This window comes from Juglans microcarpa x Juglans regia, chromosome 1D (genome assembly GCF_004785595.1).
Source record: "Juglans microcarpa x Juglans regia isolate MS1-56 chromosome 1D, Jm3101_v1.0, whole genome shotgun sequence".
In the NCBI taxonomy this organism is placed as follows: domain Eukaryota; kingdom Viridiplantae; phylum Streptophyta; class Magnoliopsida; order Fagales; family Juglandaceae; genus Juglans; species Juglans microcarpa x Juglans regia.
Genome location: NC_054594.1, coordinates 32,588,724 through 32,609,715, shown reverse-complemented (window position 1 = coordinate 32,609,715; position 20,992 = coordinate 32,588,724). Strand labels below are relative to the sequence as shown.

At 38.2% G+C, this 20,992-nt stretch overlaps 1 protein-coding gene across 19 annotated transcripts; it reads left to right on the top strand.

Moving 5' to 3' along the window:
- The first annotated feature begins 1,310 nt into the window (after positions 1-1,310).
- LOC121250925 (cysteine-tryptophan domain-containing zinc finger protein 7-like) lies at positions 1,311-12,250 on the top strand. Of its 19 annotated transcripts, none has more exons than XR_005937906.1 (13): positions 1,311-1,837; positions 2,747-2,819; positions 2,914-3,038; positions 3,169-3,549; positions 3,652-4,979; positions 5,156-5,604; positions 5,706-7,666; positions 7,774-7,931; positions 8,689-8,849; positions 9,175-9,332; positions 9,893-10,228; positions 11,092-11,188; positions 11,968-12,250. XR_005937906.1 is itself a non-coding variant. In XM_041150188.1 (11 exons), exons 1-11 carry the CDS (start codon positions 1,733-1,735, stop codon positions 10,109-10,111), a joined length of 5,118 nt encoding a protein of 1,705 aa, XP_041006122.1. In that variant the 5' UTR covers positions 1,311-1,732; the 3' UTR covers positions 10,112-12,250. The 19 variants fall into 19 exon arrangements, 1 of the variants encoding a protein (XP_041006122.1); XR_005937905.1 differs by having other exon boundaries at positions 11,661-12,250; XR_005937901.1 differs by having other exon boundaries at positions 11,559-12,250.
- Positions 12,251-20,992: the final 8,742 nt, after the last annotated feature.

The following is a 20,992-nucleotide window of genomic DNA, read 5'->3' as shown; positions in this document are numbered from 1 at the left end:
CTTTTATAAAGTATTTTATAAAATTATTCCTTATTTAACATATTGTTGTAAAATATATTATAAAAAATATTGTATATAAATAATTTTTTCTTATTTATACATTCGAATAAAATACTCTTCCCACTAGTTATATGACATGACAACTAAGTTGGAATTAAAAAAAGTTTTATGATTTCCATGTATCATGGTAACAATATTAATGTCTTGTTGAATAAACCTACCATGGCTATTGTAGTAGTGCACATTTTGCACTCACTACATGGCTGTTTTTAATTCTCTACTTTTTTATTTTAGACTTGGGAGATGTGTAGTCTAGATGATGCCACATCATATATGCAAAATGGTTCCTCCCAACTGTAGCTTCTATCTATATTTATTCTTATTATATTTCTATATCTATTATTCGCGCGATAAATCTTAATATAGCAAAAATAATAAATATTTATTGATGTTCTAGAAATGTCTTTTTTAATCTAGATTTTAGTGGTGAACTAAGTGGCTAAGCTAGAAAGAATGAGCATTTCAATTCTAAGGTTGGCGTAATACTTGATCAATTGTCTCAAAATACAAAGAAAGACAAAATTATTTCACAGGTAGAATATAAATCAATGATGATAGCTTGTTGTTAGATACTTGACTAAACACACACTAGTGGATCTCAAATATAACACATCCATGACCATTATTGATCAATAAATTTATCCAACTATACCAATAGAATAAAAGTAAGCATACTATATTGTAAAATTCTACTTAAACGTGAATGATTCCCGACTCTCATCACAATTTGACGAATCATATAAAGTTACGTCAGTTTGTGAAATTATTTTTATGTAATCTTTCTGTAGTTAGAGTATTTGTCTTTCAACAATGTATAGAAAAATAATATCGAACAATTCGAATGATTTAATTTAAAAATGTCATTTAAGATTGTTATGATCTTATCATGAAACTAGGAAAAAAATGCTAAAGCATAAAAAGTTGGATAAATATATGACAATGAACAAATGTTGTAATAGGTTGATTTGAGTCCTCTTTTATCTTTTTTTTAGTTTAAATTAGAAAAATGAGTATAGTATTATTTGACATAATAGATATTAATATATTAATTATGTTAAAATGATTAGCTTTACTGTCTATAAAATTAATAGTATAAAAGGAATATTAAACTTAAGAGTATACGATTTTCCAATATACGAATCACAATAAATATACGGCACGTTTTCTGATCGCTGGATGCCAAAGGTTCCAGTTTCCTTCCTGGACTCTGTTTTAGGAATAATCTCATCCAAAAGCATCAAAAAAATAAATGGAAAGGAAAAAAAATCAAATAAACAAATAAAAAAAAAAACGAAAGACCAGAAACACAGTTCTGTCTCTGCTGTGCACATCGAGGAAAAACCAAACGGGCAAAGTGGGAATTTGGTTCCCGTTCCCAACTCAATCCGAGTCGGCAGTGATCGGTTGGATCAATTCCCGATTTCGTACCCGATCGTGAATTTTAAGGACAGTTAAGTGTGATTGATTCGGTATTTATTGACAATCGCTGAATTTTGATGAGGGTTTCTGACTCTGCGGGGTTAGGGTCCGGTTTGGGAGCTTTGATTTGTGTGTTTTGGTGGGTTTTTCGTGGGATTCGGTGATGTTGGACTTCAGGGAAGGAGGGTGTGTGAGGGGGTCAGGGTTTTGGGGTTAGAACTAGGGTTCGGGTTAGGGTTAGTGTCTGGGCGGGATGGTGGATATGGAAGGGAATCCCAAGCTCGAGGGAGGCGAGGCTCGCTATTTCAAGGGTGATGAGGACAAGAACATAGATCCTGACATTGCTCTTTCTTACATTGTAAGGGCTTCTATGTGTTCATTGGGGACTTATTTAAATTATTGTTCAGTCGAGTTTAATTAATATTGACTTTGAAAAGAAAGCTTAACTCATTTGTTAATCTGTTGTGGAATCAAGTTTTTTGTGGTGTTTGTGTTGAATAGTATATTGGAAAGTGGCAATTTATTTGATTCCCGGAAAAATGTAGGAAGAGGAATAGGAAGTTGAATATTCCCTTCTGCAATGGGAACCTTAGATGGAAAAAAAGAAGAGGAATTTCTCATCACTTGGGAAGTGAAATGATATGAAGAAATATAGGCTATCCTAGCTCTAGAAACTTTGTAGATGCTTATTTCAAAGATGTAAAAAGTGCATATTTGTGCTCCGTAGTTAGTTATTTGATTATGCAGTAAATTTGTTCTAACCAACTATGAAGCAACTCCTGGTACTAGGTTAAATTCTAGAATTCTTTTTTTGCTGCTTTTGTAGATTGTTGATCCGTTTTGTTTCGAGGAACATCATAGGGGCCATTTACCTTTTTAAACAATGTGCTTAAATCTCTCAATAAAATTTTAAGACTTGCTTTAGTTGGTTATATGGTCTTTCGAGATTTGGAGGAATGGGCAATAAAATGTTAATTATACCCTTTCCTGAGCATACTGCATGGAAGTACTTCGGAATCCTGTTGAATAGTCTTAAGAATGTTTATTTAACTGCGGGCAATGCTAAGACAAAAATAGTTTGTATACTCAAGATACGGGAACAATGTACCAAAATTGTAACATTAGTTACTGAAAAAGAAAATTTTCATGCAATGCCAACAACTTGGCCTTTTTGATCATTTTCGACATGTAATTTATAAATTTATCGGCATTGTGTTCTAGTTTGTGTATAAATGATGATAGTAAGAGTGGTTTCTTTTTCGTAAAGGATGAGAAGATTCAGAATGTGCTCGGCCATTTTCAAAAAGATTTCGAAGGCGGGGTTTCTGCTGAGCATTTGGGTAAGTGACCTGTTATGAGAGTCATGAGTTATAGAGAAAAGTACATTCTTTGTGCATTAGAAATAATAATGTCGGACTTTGATTATTTTGTCAGGGGCAAAATTTGGTGGCTATGGCTCGTTTTTACCAGCTTATGAACGCTCCCCTTCTATTTTGTCTCGTCCGAATTCTCCACAAAGAAACTACAATGTGTCCAGATCTAATAATTTACCCATCGAGGTATATTGGTTCTTATATATATTTTCTGAAATTTTTTATCTGTTGGTAGGAAAGAGATGTATGTGGCTGCATCTTGTCTGCTGGGAGGATTATAGTTTACTTGAGCACTGTGGGTTATGTTACCATACAGGGTGCCTCTCAGAATTTGAAAGCTCCCCCAAACACAGCCCCACCTTCGAGGCTTGGTATTACTTCCTGTAGTGCCCATCAATTGCATAAATCACGCGTTCTTTCCATGGATGTTTCCCTCAAACAAAGTCAAGTTAATGAGATGAGTCCCTTGAAAGATGAAACTTCGAACAGACCGGGCAATCCAACCGACCAAAGGCCACTTAAAGTTCGAATAAAAATGGGTTCAGATAACTCTGGACGTGGGAATGCAGCAATTTATAGTGGGCTTGGACTTGATTACTCCCCATCTTCATCACCGGGGAACAGCCTGGAGGAGAGTGAAGGCGTGTCACCCATATCTCAAGGGACCTTTGATAACTCTCCAGCTAGTATCATTGAGGTAATGGCTTGTTTAATATTTTTTGCATAATATGTTATTTGTCACTAGATGGAACTTGGGTGATCCGCTATGCTTGATGCTATTTATTTATGTGCTAAACAGGAAATGACATCCTTCACCATCCCTGGTGGGGTACTGATATCGCCTCTTCATGACAGTCTGCTTTGCTTGATGAGAAAGGAAAAAGTATATAGTATCAGTAGACCCATACCACCCCTTAAAGGACATCAAGAACACTCTGCAATGTTAGTAGATGAGTCACGTTCAATCATGGGAAATGGGAAAGTGTTTAAGGAAAAGAGAACAAAATCAATGAAAAGGGACAGGCTAGTAAAATTGAAGTATGGGGGTACAGGTTTGGATGACACGACATTAGAAATGAAGAAAATATCAGTAAATGAAATCATAGAAGCTAAGGAGCTTTTGATTGGTGACTTGAAATGCACTCACATTTCCAAGTCAGTGAAAGAGGCTGGTGGAGTATCTGAACTTCTTAGGGAGAGTAACAAGGATGGTGGGAAAAGTAAATTACTTGCCTCCGAATTAGTGAAAGAGGAGTCTTCAGAGTCAATATCTGGTCAGGAACATGGCAAGAGTCAGAAGCAAAATCCTAGGAGTAGTTTAGTGGAAAATGTTTGTGGAAACAGAGTGGTAAATTCCCACAAGGATGTTTTAATCGACTATAAGGATGTCAGCAGTGGTCAGAAAATTTCTGCCTCAAAAAGTTATTCTGATGAGTCCAAATGTAAGGAAGAGCCAAATCCTCAAAAAAATAAGATTGGTTGGAAAGCTACATTTCGTGAAGATGATGAAGTTAATCTTCCTTTTAAGACAGAAGAGCTGTCATTTGAGGGCAAAAAGAAGTCAAAGGGGATACAGAGTAACGGCAAGCTAGTTAACTTTTCAGTAAACGAAAGCTTCAGGCCTGGTGAAAGTGCAGAACCTAGTAATAAAAGGAGTACTGGTTATGGTGGTATTGTCTGTAACAGTAAAGTTCAAAGGAAAACGTCACAGAAGGATTATAAGGGCAAAGATAGTTGTAACGATTCATTGTCGTTAACGAATTTAAAAGAGAAGGATAATCGAATGGATCCAGTGGAGAGGCCTGGTGGTGATAGAAAAAAAGATGCTAACCTTGGTGCTTTTGAATTGCAACGGAATGTGTTCTTGGATAAAGGAAAGGGAAGATCAAGTGGTAAGAAAATTTATAAGCAATCAATATATGGGCCATCTATAAAAGATGCTTCAACTGCATGTCCTATTACAGAAAATGGACTCGCTTCTGAGATGGTACCACCAATGGCAGTTCCAGTAGTTATAGAAGAAGATTGGGTACAGTGTGACAGATGTCAGAAGTGGCGGCTTTTACCCTTTGGTACAAAGCCAGACCAACTCCCTGATAAATGGTTGTGTAGCATGCTAAATTGGCTGTAAGTTGCTTTCTTCTTACACATAGCCTTCAGTTTTATAAATGTGTCGGTACTTCAGCTGAATACTAAATAAGTTCCAAGTGCAATGCTCTTTCATTTTGTTGATGTTTTCTGTGTGTATATAAAATGTATGCATATTGGTGATTTCTCACTGTGCTATTGAATTGTTCTAACAGGCATGGTATGAACCACTGTGACATTAGTGAGGAAGAGACAACGAAAGCCCTCAATGCGTTGTATCAATTACCAGTGCCTGAGAGTCAGAACAACTTACAAAATCATGTCACTGGAACTACATTGGGAGTGTCCTTGGGTGATAAGCAACATCTTGATGAGAATAACCAGAATTTGAGTTCCCATGCCATCTCTAACCGAGGAAAGAAAAAACCCGGGTTTAAGGAAAAAGCAAATGCAGGAACCATTGGTGGCCCCTTTCAAGTCTCTAACTCTACAAAGAATAAGCTACAAGAATCAGAGAAAAGCAGGAGCTTAAATGACACAAACCAGCATCTTGCAGAAGCAAATCCAACGAAAAAATCTAGTTCTCAACATTTGAGTGTGTTGCACAACTTGGTTGCAGAAAAAGATATGCCTAGTCAGAGAGAAAATCCAATTAATGGAGGAGGTATGCATTTCATTTTAGAAATAATTTCATGTAGCTGTCCCATTTTTTGGGGAAGTGGATAATGGTGTGTCTGTTTTTTTTGGGGCCTTAAACATCTGCAGGTGATGTGAGACAAATAAAAATGAAAAGCAAGAGGGAGGCTGATGAATATGGATGTGGAACCTCTAAGAAGTCCAAAACAGAGGATATGCATGCCGATAAACACAAGACTCTCAAAATGGGCCGTGGGAGGGTGGGTATCAGTTCAAGTTCTTTCTTGCCAACTATGGGAAGTGGAAATGTTATCCAGAAATATGATGGATTTTTACCCGAGGGCAGAAAGTGTGATGTCAATGACAAGGTAGTTGCTTCTGTTAAGAAACTGGGAGACAAAGTGAGGGTCCCATCTGACGGTGGATCCCTGGAAATGAGAATGTCTAGCAAAAAGGATATGTCTTTGAAGAAAAGGAAATTGAAGGACCAGGAGATCAGCAAGAATAAGATAGAGACATTTCCTAATTCTGCACCTGATGGCAGGGTATATGAGAAAGAGGAAAGAAGTGAAAGAGGATTCAGGAAGGAAAAGAAGTTCAGGTTTTCAAATACTGAGGTGGAGTCGAGACCTAATGATGCTACTTATAAGTCGAACAACAAAGGTAGGATGTCAGGAATTTTCTTGTCAGACATTAGAGATCATCCGGTCGATGGTATGGAAGAAGCCAGGAGAAATGATAAGGACCAGCAACTCCGAAAACATAAAAAGAAGATTGTTTCTGAACGGACAACGGATGTTGTTTCATTGAGGAGGGATTTGGGATCCGGACAGGTTTCAATGGCAGCCAATTCAAGCTCTTCAAAGGTTTCAGGATCCAGTAAAACTAGAGCCAACATTGAAGAAGTGCGAGGTTCTCCAGTGGAGTCAGTTTCTTCTTCTCCTTTGAGGACCTTTAATTTAGACAACCTTACATCGGCAGGAGGGGACATTGCAGGGAAAGACGATGCTATGAATAGTGTTCGCCCTGTGATGGGTGATTTCAGAAGATGCTCGGATGGGGAAAGGAATGCTGAGATCAATCTGCCTGAGACAGTGATTTGTCTTGAACCCCTTAAATTTTCTGCACTAGAGTGTATGGATGGAGGTGCTAATCACCAATTAAGTGGTAAAGCCAATCCTTCCCCTGACACTAGGAATAGCCATTTGCCTAATGGTGATGTTGATATGGTTGAGCAAAATGTCCGGTTCCTCGGTGATCTGCGTGCTCCAGAACATAGCTGGGATGAGGATAGAGGGAAGAAGAATTGCCATGACAAGGCAGTTCTGCAGAAAGCTGATAAGGGTACTGGTTTGCGATCTAGGGGCAAGAGCAGAAGTTCCATATCTGAGTTTGATGGAGATAAGATAAAGATATCTGATCCAGTTAATGAGTATACAAAGAAGAGCCAGAGGATTGACTTAGAGATTGACTCTAATCACCGAGTTCCTGTTCATGAAACAACAGCTGATGTTAAACACAGTTTTCCTAAAAAAACTAGCATTAAGTTTCGCAAGGATGAGAAGAATCATGCTTGTAAGGGGGATCCTGTAGGACAATGGTCAAGTGCGAGTCGAATGGTTACCAAATTAAAAGAAAAAGAGCCTGACGGTTTAGATATGAAACCGGGTGCTCAATTTAGGAGTAATGGGAAGCTTGCCCCCCAGCATGGCTTGATTCAGGACTTTGAGGGCGAAAATAAAGCTGATTCGACACAAATGGAGCAAAGAGTTGGGAAATCAAAGTTTTCACTTTCTTTTGGTGAAGGTAAACTAGAAAAAGTATCCCTGGGTTGTGCACCTGTACCAGGACCCCAGAAGTTGAATGGAGCTATTCACGCACCTGGTGATGTGTCAAAAACATCAAAAGATTCCGGGAAGGTTGATATTGCCAATCAAGTTAATCTTAGTTTGGGAAATCTTCAGCCTGATAGGCAAGGGGTCAGAGATCTCAAAGCCTCAAGTCCCGGGAGACTAATTTCCTCCAGCCAGACTGCTACAAACACCCTGAAAGAAGCCAAAGATCTCCGAGACACTGCAGATCGTCTAAAGGTTCCTGTAGCACACTTATCACCTGTATACTTTCTGTTTTTCTATGTTTCATATTTTGTTTTTCCTATTATTTTTAACTCTTGGAATGGTTTCAATATCTTTCGTAGAGCTCTTGCTTTGGTTTTGAAAGCAATGAAGCTTACTTCCAAGCTGGCTTAAAGTTTCTTCACGGAGCTTTACTTCTGGATAATTGCAATGGTGAGGGTGGCAGAAATGAGGAGATGAATCCAATTCAAGCATATGGCACTGCGGCTAAACTTTGCGAGTAAGTGACACACTACTCTATTTGCTTTTATTTTTCTCATTGTATATTTTTTGGTTATTTCGAGTAATTGACTTTAATTTGTAATCCCCAAATTATTGATAGAAAAAAAGAATTTTAATACCTAAATTGAGTATAGGAGGTGGTGAATGGAACCCCGCATTGTCTTGGAGGTAGACCGTAGAAGTTCATATCCTTTATAATGAATCCAAGGGGCTCCAATTGTGATCTTGAATATTTTGGAGTATGGGCCAAGAATTGGCTTTAGTTTTTTTTTTAGGTTGTCACAAATGGTATCAGAACCAATCTCTACCACAAGTGTAGAACTTGAACCGTGATACCTAAAACAGACTGACTTGACGAGGACAACAAGAATTTAAGGGGGGAGATTATAATCCTCTGTATTTGCACTTAGGAGGTGGTGAATGGTTTCACATTGTTTGAGAGGGAGAAGTTTTTGCCCTATATAATTATATAAAGGGGATCTAATTGTAATGTAGATTAATCCCTTTAGAGCATAAGTCAAGATGTGGCTTGGGCTTTATTTGGGACTTTACATAATAATAGCTCAATTATATGTCACTGGCTTCTAGAGCTGATTATTGCAAGTGGATTTTTTCTCTTTTGGGAGTTTGTTGTAAATCAAAACAGTTGCAATCCTATCACAATCATGATTCTTACTGCACTCTACTATTTTAAGGTCTAATTTCTGTATCACTTGCCCGTGTGTGGTTTTTTGCTGAACCTGGTATTTATCCAGGCTCTGTGCACTTCAATATGAAGCACGCCAAGAGATGGCTGCTGCTGCTTTGGCCTACAAATGCTCAGAGGTGGCATACATGAAGGTGGTCTATTGTAAACACTCTAGTTTGAACAGAGACCGGCATGAATTGCAAGCAACTTTACATGTGGTTCCTCAAGGTAATAAAAGAAGGGCATGGACAGCTATTATGTCCAGGCTTGCTTGGTGTCTTACATCATACAATAAGTTGTGAACTTATTTTGACATAATGTACATTTCTTTTTCATAACACCACACATTCTTTTTGCGGCAAAGTGATATTGTATCTACTTTTCCTAAAGTATGTTGATTTTCTTACTTTAAATGTTGAAAACTTTTATAGTCTATTATCAAACATGGCATGGAGTTAATTTATCTGAGTATAACCAAGTAAAAGATGCACTTGTGCTTATACAAGTAATGTGAAACAATAATATAACTGTCTTTCTTAACCCATTTATTTAGGTGAATCTCCATCATCTTCTGCTTCAGATGTTGATAATTTAAACAATCTGGCAACTGTGGATAAGGGTAATCTATCTAAGGGTACCGGTTCTTATGTTGCTGGAAACCAAATAATTGTTGCTCGAAACCGCCCTCAGTTTGTTCGACTGCTTGACTTCGTAAGTTGATTTATTGTTCTGTACAATTTCTACCTTATTTTCTACAAATTGTCTATTGTTTTGTCAAGGGGCTTTGTATGGAAATGGTCAGCATTTGTTCGGGTGTGTGATTTCTCTTAACATATTATGATGCTGGAGAGGGTTTCTTAATAGAGTGAAACATAGGAAACACAGGCTGTATGTGCTGAATTAAAGTGGAAATGTGAATGAGAATGGAACAGCACTTGCCTTACAGCAAATTCTCCTTGGAACAAAAGGATCGTGTTAATGGAGGGTCAGAGTTAAAGTAACCATTTTATAGCACAAAAGATTTGGTGTAGGCCGTTCATATTTTTGAAACTTGAGGAGTGATTCTCTATATCATCCGAATCCTTTAATTTGGTTATCTGTATCTGGGCAGTTAATTCATGGCAGTTCAATTAATGCGGTCTATTATTCCATCTGCTGATGGATGCTTCATACCGGACAATGGATGCTCCCTCTTCTGGGCTTGGTTTGCATATTTTGTATGGGCTATATTTGGTATGGGAGAGTAAAAATACCGTTTGATTGTTTTGCAGACGCAGGATGTAGTTTTTGCATTGGAGGCCTCCAGAAAGTCCCAGGAGGCTTTTGCAGCTGCCAACGTAATCCTGGAAGAGGAACAAAATAGGGATTGTGTTACTTCTGTTAAGAGGGTCATTGATTTCAGCTTCGAAGACGTAGAGGAACTAGTACGTCTGGTTCGGATTGCAATGGAGGCCATAAGTTGTTCAGGTTTTGGTGCTGCTAGAGACTAAGTCAACCCTGTATATATACTGTTTTTCCCAGTTTTGTTTCCCCTAATGAGGGGACATTAGGAGAAGGGGAAAAAGATGCCTACATAAGCCTGCCCTGGGAAACCTACATAGAGGCAGGTGGGTCACAAACGGTTCTTTACCCCTCTGTACATGTGTACAAAGTGAGATTGATTAGCAAATTTTGTAATGTATTTTGAATGTTCACATGGTTCTTGCCGATAAGGGCAAAGCATTCTCACCCTTTTAAGTTTCACGGGTTGGGAAAAGAGGCATGGAATTTTGACCAGTTTGGTAACCTATTTTGGGGGTTATGTATTAGTTCAGTTATATATATATTCTTTTTCCTCCATTGATCGGAGCTTGAGGAAAAGAAAACTATATATTTATAGAGATTGGAAATCTTTTAGGCAACCATTTTAAATAGGTTGAATCTTGATATCATGACGATGACTGGTCAATTTTCAGTCAATTACCGTCTTTTTTTTTTATTAATTTTTTCATCATTTATCAATTTTTGATGTAATGGAAATCCAAATTTTTGTGGAAGTTTCCCCATATTAGTTGTAGATTTTTCAAGCTTGAGCTTTTGTTTTAACTGACCCTGCCAGCTTTCCCTGTCAAGAAATAGTAAAAATCTCTGGGATATGTAATCTTTCATTTCATCAATGTGGCATTATCTGGGGGCTCCTTTTTCAATCCTTCTCAATTCAGTAAATCTTTCATTTTAGTTTCCAGTTGTTTCCTTCGGGATTACTCATAAAAAGAAAGCCAAAAAGTTGGTGGCCACTTAGAAGAAGAAGAAGAAGAAGAAGAAGAAGAAGAAGATATGGTGAGTGGCCCAAATGTGGATTAATTTCTGTGGCTAAGGTTCGCAAAGTTTCAATATTTTATTGCAAGGTTTGTTTAATTGTTTTACTAATGACTACTCATTTGGATTGTTCATTTTACATCTACATGTCTGCTTTGTACCTGAATCTCAGGGTGGTATTGGATTCTCTTTGCAACAATTGAGTTAATTGATCTTGGATGAGGAAGCAAATTTTGCAGTTCTTGCTAGCAGTTCTGCTGCACAGACATGTAAGGGCTTGAGCTATATTGTCTTATTTTTATTTATTTATTTTTGCACAATAACTGTGGCATTTCTCATAGGGATTGAAAAAAAAGTAGGTTTATATGAGATGATTGGAGGTATTTTTTACCTCATAGTTTTGTCCTTTTGTGTTGGGATATAGTTTGTGATTTGTGTTCAATTATTTCTTCAGGCATAATTGATCTTTGCACAAGGTTGACTATTTCTCCCTCTTAATTCAGTTTTGATTGAACCGGATATTATGTAGTCGCAACATTTTATGTCCTGTGGCGAATAAGTTTATAATTCTGTAGTTTATAATTCTGTATTTTGAAGAAAGTTTAAATGTAATTGTAATGGTTGGGGGGAGTTCTCCAGAAATTTCTGATTTGAGGTGGGCAGGGGCAACCGGATCATTTTTTGGCATGACTTGTAGTGTGGGGATGAGGCCTTGAAGAATGCTTTCCCCTCTCTCTTTAGAATTGCTTTGGATAAAGGCGCGTCTGTGGCTGATTACATGGACAACACTGCTGGTTTTATTAGATACGTCCAAGATTGGGAGGTGGGGGACATTACCGATTTTTACAGCTAGCTCTATGCTTTAAATATAAAATCTGGAAGGAGATAGATTACTTTGGAATCAGTTTGGTAATAAGAAATTCTTGGTTAGATCTTTGTACAAGGTCTTGGCGTCACATTCTCATTCTGCTTTTTTTCCTTGGAAAAATATTTGGAGATTCAAAGTGCCTCTCAAGGTGGCTTTCTTTGGGTGGTTGGCTTCTCACAGGAAAATTCTTACTGTTAATAAGCTGAGAAAGCGCGACATCGTTGCAATGGATTGGTGTTTTATGTGTAAAAGGTGTGGAGAATCGGTGGATCGCCTTCTTTTCCATTGTGATGTGTTGAAGGCTTTGTGGGATGAGGTCTTTGCTAAGCTTGGAATTGCTTGGCAAGCAGCTGCAAGTGCTGATGATCGGCTTTCTCATAGACCTTGCCTGTTTCTTTCTATTTTCCTTCATGTATCATTCATTTCCTCATAAATTGAAATAAAAGCACAATGTTATCCTTGAGATCTTATTATTTTTTAATCTTAAAATCCATGTCAACTTGAATTCTCGAATTGCTTCCAAGTCTAGTAAGCTCCGACTCAGATATAATTACGAGAGTCGAAATTGTGGGATCAAAAGAGCCAGAATCTGGTCTTTGCATGCAGTTTCTGATCAATCCCATCTCATTCCGTTCTTGTGATGATCATTGTGGTTGTGGGGGTTAATTACCAACTTTCTTCGTATTTCTCTAGTGCCACTCAGTGGTTTGGGTCCCCAAGAAAAAAGTTTGAAAATAGAGTGCGCGGTGTCTCAGAGCATGTTGGCATAAGCATGTTACCTCTACCTTGACAAGCAGATAGATACGGAAAAGGCATTGACACATTGAACTCACTTTTCACTTTTTTTTTTGTTTGAAAGATTTACAAGTTTTTATTTAAAAGTAGGCTATTAGAATATAGCTACAACATAATAATCTAAATTTGCTTATCTTTGATGATCACAACAAGAAATCTTTGCAAGTGCATGACCCATTTTCTAAAATGATGAATTCTGTTGCACATCTCTCAACCAAATAAGCCCCACTCAACAATATCACTACGAAGCTTGAAAGGCTCGTGACAGTCTCTACACATTTAGCAATTCTTCCTCTCTGATTGTCACTTCTTTAGGAATGTTTATCAACTAAAACACAAGGCCATTTGACGAGTCTTTCACTGTGGAGACCCATAATTTCTTTATTGGCCTCTTTCTTTCATTCTCTCCCCCAGCAAACTAAGCTGCATGCATATTGGCTTCGATTGCCATACTGATGCAGTACGGCATGGTGGGAAGCTGAATAGCTAACTTTGTTGTGTTTGGATGCAAAGGTGATCTCAGATTATCTGAGTTGATATATGAATAGTAGTATTTTGTGGATCCCATTGAGATGTATTTGAATGTATGAAGTAGGTTGAGACGAGTTCAAATTTTTTATGAGAAGTTGAAAATGTAGTAGGTCCCATCAATGATTAGTTTGTATTAAGGCAATGGTATTACCTGCATTCGAGCACAACATATCAAAGCAAGGCACTAGAACTTTAGAGAACATTCAAGAAGATTCTCATTGTAACAGCAAGGCTGATGTGGCAGGATAGAATAGTAATCTTACATGAAATTCCATTATGACTAATATTAGTCATTGTATACTGTACAAAGGGAAGGGGAGTATCACAAAATCGTACTTTGTAAAAGGGTTTCTTTCATTCTGACATTTTATCAAACAGTTGATATGCATCAGCATATCAACTCTGATTCTTCAATATGGTATGTAGAGCATAGCAAGGACTCACGTCCAGATCCTTTACATATATATTTTTTTTCTATTTTCTTTCATTTTTCGTTCTTCCCTACCCTCCCATGGCGTCACCTGAAAAAAAAATCCCAATCCCAACTTACTCAATTCAGCTTCTCATTTCATCACAGTTAAGCTTACCATAGATAATTATCTTATATGGAAAGCCCAAACTGTTCCATTCTTGAAACGTCATCAACTCTATAGATATGTTAATGGTTCTTCTCCCATGCCCGCTACCCTCATCGATGACAACCCCAATCTCGAGCATACTCAGTGCGTTTTACAGGATCAATTGATCATGTCCACTCTTAATTCCTCCCTTTCTGACGTTGTGTTGGCCCAAGTTCTCAATTGCACCACTTCGTTTGCAATTTTGAACACTCTTCAAAGCATCTTTGTTGCCAGATCTTCGGCACACATCATTCACACTCAATATCAACTTGCTACTTTGAAAAAAGGCCTCGAATTCGTTTCTGATTACTATAACAAAGCCAAATGCTTAGCTGCTACCTTAGGGGCCGTAGGTCACACCCTCAGTGACTCCAAATTCTCCATATATCTTCTAGCTAGTCTTGGTACCGAACATGAATCCCTTGTTACATCTTTTACTACTCGTTCAGGTTCCCTCTCTTCCCGTCAACTTTACAGTTATATTCTAAATCATGAATCTCGCATCTGTCATCAAACACAATCTCTCCTCTCTAGCACCACTCTAGCTGCTCATTCTACTACAACTCGATTTTCACCTTCTGCAGGGTCTCCTCGTGGTCAAATTATTCTTCCTTTCGGGGAGGGCGGCGAGGATGTGCCTCTGGCCGAGGCACTTACTCTGGTTATTGCTCACCTTCTCAGTCTTGTACCCATAATACTTCCTCCTCTCTTTATCACCCAGATTCCCGATCCATGTGTCAAGTGTGCCATAAACTTGGTCACACTACTCTCTCCTGTTATCACAGGTTTAATCAATCTTACCAATCTCCTCCACCTGCATTCTTACAGCCAACAATACCACTCTTTCATCTCCTGCATCCTCGAGCAACACATGGTTTCCAAACACGGCAGCAACCCATCATTTTGCAGCTGATTTTAACAATCTCAGTCTGGACTCAATGCCATATCAGGGACCCAACCAAGTTAGCATTAGAGATGGTTCTACCCTACCAATACAACACATTAGCTTTGCCCAGATGAATGCTTCTTCTGAAAATTTTCTTTTAAAACATTTACTTCATGTCCCCTATATTTCCCGCAATCTTCTTTCAGTATGTCAATTTTGTCAAGATAACTGTGTTTTCTTTAAGTTTCACTCTAATTTGTTTCTTGTGAATGATTCATGCTCCCGGGAAGTTCTGCTTCAGGGTCACGTTAAAGATGGCCTTGTATGCCTTGTTGTTGGTTGCAGTGCACTTATCTCCATCTCCTCAAGCCTGTCTTGGCATCTGCACCTCAGCTCAATTGTGGCACTCATGGCTGGGCCACCTATCTCCTCGCACCACCTCCCTTGTTATTTGTCGGTTTAGTCTTCCTGTGAATACTAGCCTTAATTTAGGTCACTACACAGCTTGTTCTAACGTCAAGGCACGTGCTCTCCCACACCCAACTTCATCTTCTCGCTCTCAACAACCATTTCAACTTTTATTCATGGATGCCTGGGTCTTGCACTAGTGCTTTTAAGAAATGGATCTCGTTACTACCTTTTAATTGTTGATGACTTTTCCAAATTTATTTAATTGTTTCCTATGCAAGCAAAGTCCAATGTCTCTTATTTGATTTTAGCTTTTCTACGCTTTGTTAGTAATACTTTTAATACAAATGTTATTTTGGTTCAGACTGATTAGGGTGGAGAGTCCGCCCTCTTAAACTCATTTTTTCAATCTTGTGGAATTATGCATTTACTTGTCCACACTCTCATCAACAAAATGGGAGTGTGGAACGCCGTCATTGACACATAGTTGAAACTGGTCTCTCACTCTTATCTCATGCATTCGTTCCACACACCTATTGGGTCGAGGCCTTCCAAACGGCCAATTTACTTGTCCACACTCTCATCAACAAAATGGGAGTGTGGAACGCCGTCATCGACACATAGTTGAAACTGGTTTCTCACTCTTATCTCATGCATTTGTTCCACACACCTATTGGGTCGAGGCCTTCCAAACGGCCACTTTTCTAATTAATTGTATGCCCACTCTCGTTCTTCACAACAAGTCCCCTTTTGAGATTTTAATGGAAAAAATTCCGGACTACAATTTTTTTGTGTTTTTGGGTCCACATATTGGTCCAATCTCAGGCGCCTCAATCACCACAAATTGGATTATCGGTCAAAACTTTGTATGTTTTTGGGATATAGCCCCGATCGCAAGGGCTATATTTGTCTACACATATCTTCGGGCCGCACATATTTGTCTAGGGACGTTATCTTCAATGAATCCGAGTTCCCTTTTGCTTCTCAGCCCACATCTCCTTCAATCTCACAGGACTCCAACACATCACGACCCAACTCAACTTCTATTTTTCCTCTTCCTATACTTTCTTATCCAACACATCCAGGCCCACGTCCTTCTAGCCCAGTCTTATCCACTCCCACTTCCCAGCCTAGTCACCACTCTCAATCTACTCCAAACCCTACGTCCTCTTCATCTCTTCCCGAAAACACTAGTGCTGTCACTCCCTCTCTTCCTTCAGTTGCTTCCCTTTGCCCCTCTTCATCTCATTCATTCTCATCTTCCTTACCACAACCCTCTCATCCAATAGTCACTAGGTTGAAGACCAACACCCTTCATCCTCGCCAACATATTGATGGCATTGTACCTTGCCCGCTTGCAAAACACTCGACGTCACTCACTGAAATTTCTTCTCCATCGTCTATTCCTGAAGAGCCTACAATCCTTCACAGAAGCTTCAAAATACTCTGAATGGCGTTCAACCATGTCCACAGAGATAGCAGCCCTTCTACACAATCAGACGTGGGACCTCGTTCCTTCCTCTCAAGATTTCAACATTCTCGGATCCAAGTGGACTCTAAAAACTAAACGTTGAGCTGATAGAACTCTTGAACGTTGCAAGGCTCACCTTGTAGCTCAAGGGTTTTATCAACAACCTGATCTAGATTATCACGAAACTTTTAGCCCCGTTGTTAAACCTGTCACCATTAGACTGATTCTTTCTCTTACAGTTGCTTCAAACTGGGCACTGCACTAACTCGACACACATAATGCTTTCTTACATGGCGACCTTGAAGAGGCAGTCTACATGAAGCAACCTCTTGGGTTCGTGAATCCTGACTTCCCTACTCATGTCTATAAGTTAAAGAAGTCCCTTTATGGCTTGAAACAGGCGCCTAGAGCCTGGTTTGCCAAGTTTAGTGATAAGCTATTATCTTTCGGTTTTAAATGTTCTAGCTCCGACTCTTCATTGTTCATCATGCGTACTACCTCTGATTGCTTATATATTTTGATATATGTAGATGATCTCATTGTCACTGGGTCAAACCCCCACTTATTTAAGATTTTATTAATTTCTTAAAGTCCCATTTTCCCGTTAAAGATTTAAGGTTGCTAAATATTTCTTGGGTATTGAGGTCCTCGGACTCCATCTAGCTTGTTTTTATCTCAGTGTAAATATGTCACTAATCTTGTCATTCGAACAAATATGCATCTTTCCAAGGTTGTCTCCACACCAATGTCCACTTCAGAAAAACTTACTGCATTGGATGTGGTACAAAAGTGTAGTGGGCAACCTTCAATATTTAGCCTTCACTCGACCTGACATATCATTCACTGTTAATCGTGTTTGTCAATACATGCATTGTCCTTGCCTTCCCCACTGGTAGGCCGTTAAACGTATTCTTCGATATCTTAATCATACTCGTCATTTTGGTTTATTTATTTTTTCTGTGTCATCATCTTACACTTTGTCTATCTTTTCAAATGCTGACTGGGCTGGATGCCCTGATGATCGTCGGTCCACTGGAGGCTTCTGTATTTATTTTGGGAAACATCTTATTTCTTGAGGTTCTAAGAAACAACCCACAATTGCTCGGTCTTCCACTGAAGCTGGGTACAAATCTGTTGCTAACACTACTTGTGAGTTTTTTTAGTTACAATCTCTCTTATGTGAACTTGGTAGTTTTCTTCCTACACCCCGACTCTTTGGTGTGATAACTTTGGCGCCACATATCTCTCACTCAATCCTGTGATGCACTTAAGAACCAAGTATGTTGAATTGGACTAGCATTTTATTCAAGAAAGAGATGCGGCTAAATTACTTCAACTGTCGTTCATCTCTAACAAAGACCAGATCGCTAATATCCTCACCAAACCACTGTCCACTACATGGTTTTCACAGCTTCAATCCAGCCTTACTGTCACTCTTGTGCTGCTTGGATTGGGGGGGGGGGATTTTAAGGCAGTGGTATTATGTAACACCCCGCTTAATTAATTCTTGATTAAGCCTTAAGCATTTTAGATTAGGATTTTAATCTTGGGTTAGTTACTTATATTAAGGTTGATAGTGAGGTTAGTCTTAATCTTGGTACTTAGTATCATTAAGTTAAAGATTTAACAGGCAAGTCCAATAGTGATTTTAGTAAGGCTTTTTAGGACCTTAGAGAATTCGTGGGCCTAGCCCAAGAAGACTTGGACCAAGCCCTTAGGAAATCAAGGCTAGTTTTGGCCCAAGTATAAGGAAGGCATAAGGCCTTTGGTGTAGATTGGACCCTTGGCCCTTTTCAAGCCCATAAGGTCCAAAGCCATTTTGGGTTTATTTTACCATTCAAGACCAAAAACCTAATAGATCATACCATTGGTTTCCTTAAAACCAAATCATACCCTAAGTATCCAAATTAAGTTTTAAAAATTGGCTAAGACTATTAATCATCATACTTGAGGTTAGAGAATTTTAAGCCATGCTTTGAAACTTAATTGTGTTTAATCTTTTCTTAAACTTTTTAATTCAAATTTTCTTGAATTAATACTTCATTACCTCATAATTAGACCTCACTAATATCCTAGATAAACCTCCCCACATGTCATTAAGAAAAATGACATATCAAGGCCAAACCTTGCATCAATCGGTTTTGTGCATTGCCCTTTGTAATGCTTGTACTGTTTTGCCCTTGGGCTAAACATTTTTGTTGTTTGTACTCAAGGGTAATATGACCCTTAAGCACCTCATGAGACCCTCCCAAACCCAGTTTGAGCCTTGGACGAATTTAATTGCACAAACCAACTCAAAGAACCAAATCGGGTGCATCTTGGTCTAGTTTATGTAGGAACCGATTGGATTGATTTTGAACCAGCCTCCTGTCATGGTTTATACCACCACCCCATGCCAACTCCTTCACCACTTAATCCTCGAGAGGTCCATGACCATCATGAAGGATTTTGACTCAATTTTGCTGCCTAAAACTATCCAAAACCGAACTGAATTTCTGCCACCTCAAAACCACCTCCGTCTGCCGGTTTCCAAGATTGGTTTGAGGGATTTTCTACCACCCAAATGATGCCCCACGACCTGGACATCTCTACAAGACACTTTCAGCTACTGTGGAGAGGGGAATCATGGTGGTTTCAGGCCACTATTCCCCTGCACAAGGTGACATAAGCCCATTGAAGAAATCTGGAAAATTTCCAGACTTGTGCACCTCTCACTTCACCCAATCACCTTGCACCAAGGCCAATGTCTCCACCCCGTTTGAACCCTATAAATACCTCCCTCAACTCCTCATATCCTCCACACCTCAGCTCCAAGCTTCCTCTTGAACCTTGAGAGCACTTCTCCCTCTTAGAGATCAAAAGAGTGAAACCGAGTGAGTTCTTGAGTGTTCTTGTGTAAGGCTGTTTTGAGTGCTTGGAAGGCCACAAAATTTGTAATTTTTCTTGCTTTTGATCTTAGTTAGCATGTCAAGTTTTGTTTCTAAGTGTTGGTACGAAATTTGGTTGAGTTTTGAGAAGGTTATCATGCTTTGTTCAAAACCGGGTCAATTAAGAGATGGTTTGAATGATTAAATAATTTTAAATGGAAATTTAGCTATGGCATGTCTTAAGTATGATTTGATATGATTTATCATTGTCTTAACATGATTATGGAATGTTTAAATTGTGGTTAGAAGCATGCCATAATAGGTTTTAAATCTATCTTGTTTTGATTATCAAGTATGAATCGGTTTTGAATAAATTGGTGATTAATGATTTCTTAGCCATGATTAAGTGTTAGGATGAACTTGATTATCCAAGAATTAGTCTTGATTATGTAATTAAAGATGTTAGCGATCATATGTGATTAAAGAAAATATCATATGCATGCATTCATATGGATCAATAGTTGAAAACACACTTATGCATTAACTAGGATGCATGCCATGGGTTGGGATTGTTTGGGCAAGTTTCACTTTGATTTTTAAAAATTCAAGGATATAGATGGTTTTAGAATTCAAAAAATATGAAGTCCAAGAAATTTGGTTAAATTTGGAGTTCGTTTACAATTAGTGAAAATTTAGGGCCTAAATGATAATTTTTGAAAGTCTAGGGGTATTTTTGTAAATATCCAAATTGTGAAGCCTTTGATTGTGAACCTTGTCCATAGAAGTATTAGTCCTAACTTAGTTGATTTACTCAGCTACGCCGTTATTCTCAAATTACTCAAGAAATTTGTAAGTTGGCCTCTAAATATATTATGTTATATGATACATTGAATGCATATGTACATGACATGTGAGATTTTCATCATTTTTAGCATATTGCATATAAATGTCATTTTCACATGAAAACTTGCTACATATGCACATGTCATGAAATACATTTTTCAAGCATAGTATAAAATAATTCTTGTCACAACCCCAAAGGCTAGGATGAAGAATTATCCTAGTGGAATTCCTCTGTCCACTCTGGAGTGTTTAAGAATAGAGTGGTAACTCCTGGGTTGACGAAGAACATCAATAGACTTCGAATGGGTTCTTTTTAAAGAACGTTGGAGCGAAGTCAACATGTTATGACACCTAACGCTGGTGGGTGTACATGTTATGAATTTTTATGATGATATGTTATATTTACCAATGCATTGAAAATGAGTCTATAGACAACGTAGTTTCAACGTGAGTTGTACTGCAGTCACTGGCATGTACTCACAGTGCATATGGAGAACTGTAACATTATCACACGTTATGTTGTTAATTAAGAATTGCTAATAATGATGAAGGTTAATGATGAAAGTTATGATGAAGTTATGTTTTAAAAAATGATGGCAAAAATGTTTATTGAAGGAAAACCTGTGTTTCTATTTTTTCTGAAATGTTGAGGAATCTAGATGGGAGACATGCATACTGATTTTCTTTCTGCATTTCATGCATTACATATTTATCATTTTTCATACTTAATTTATCTTTATATATGTTGATTGTTTAACTTACTGAGATTTCCAGTAAATCTCAC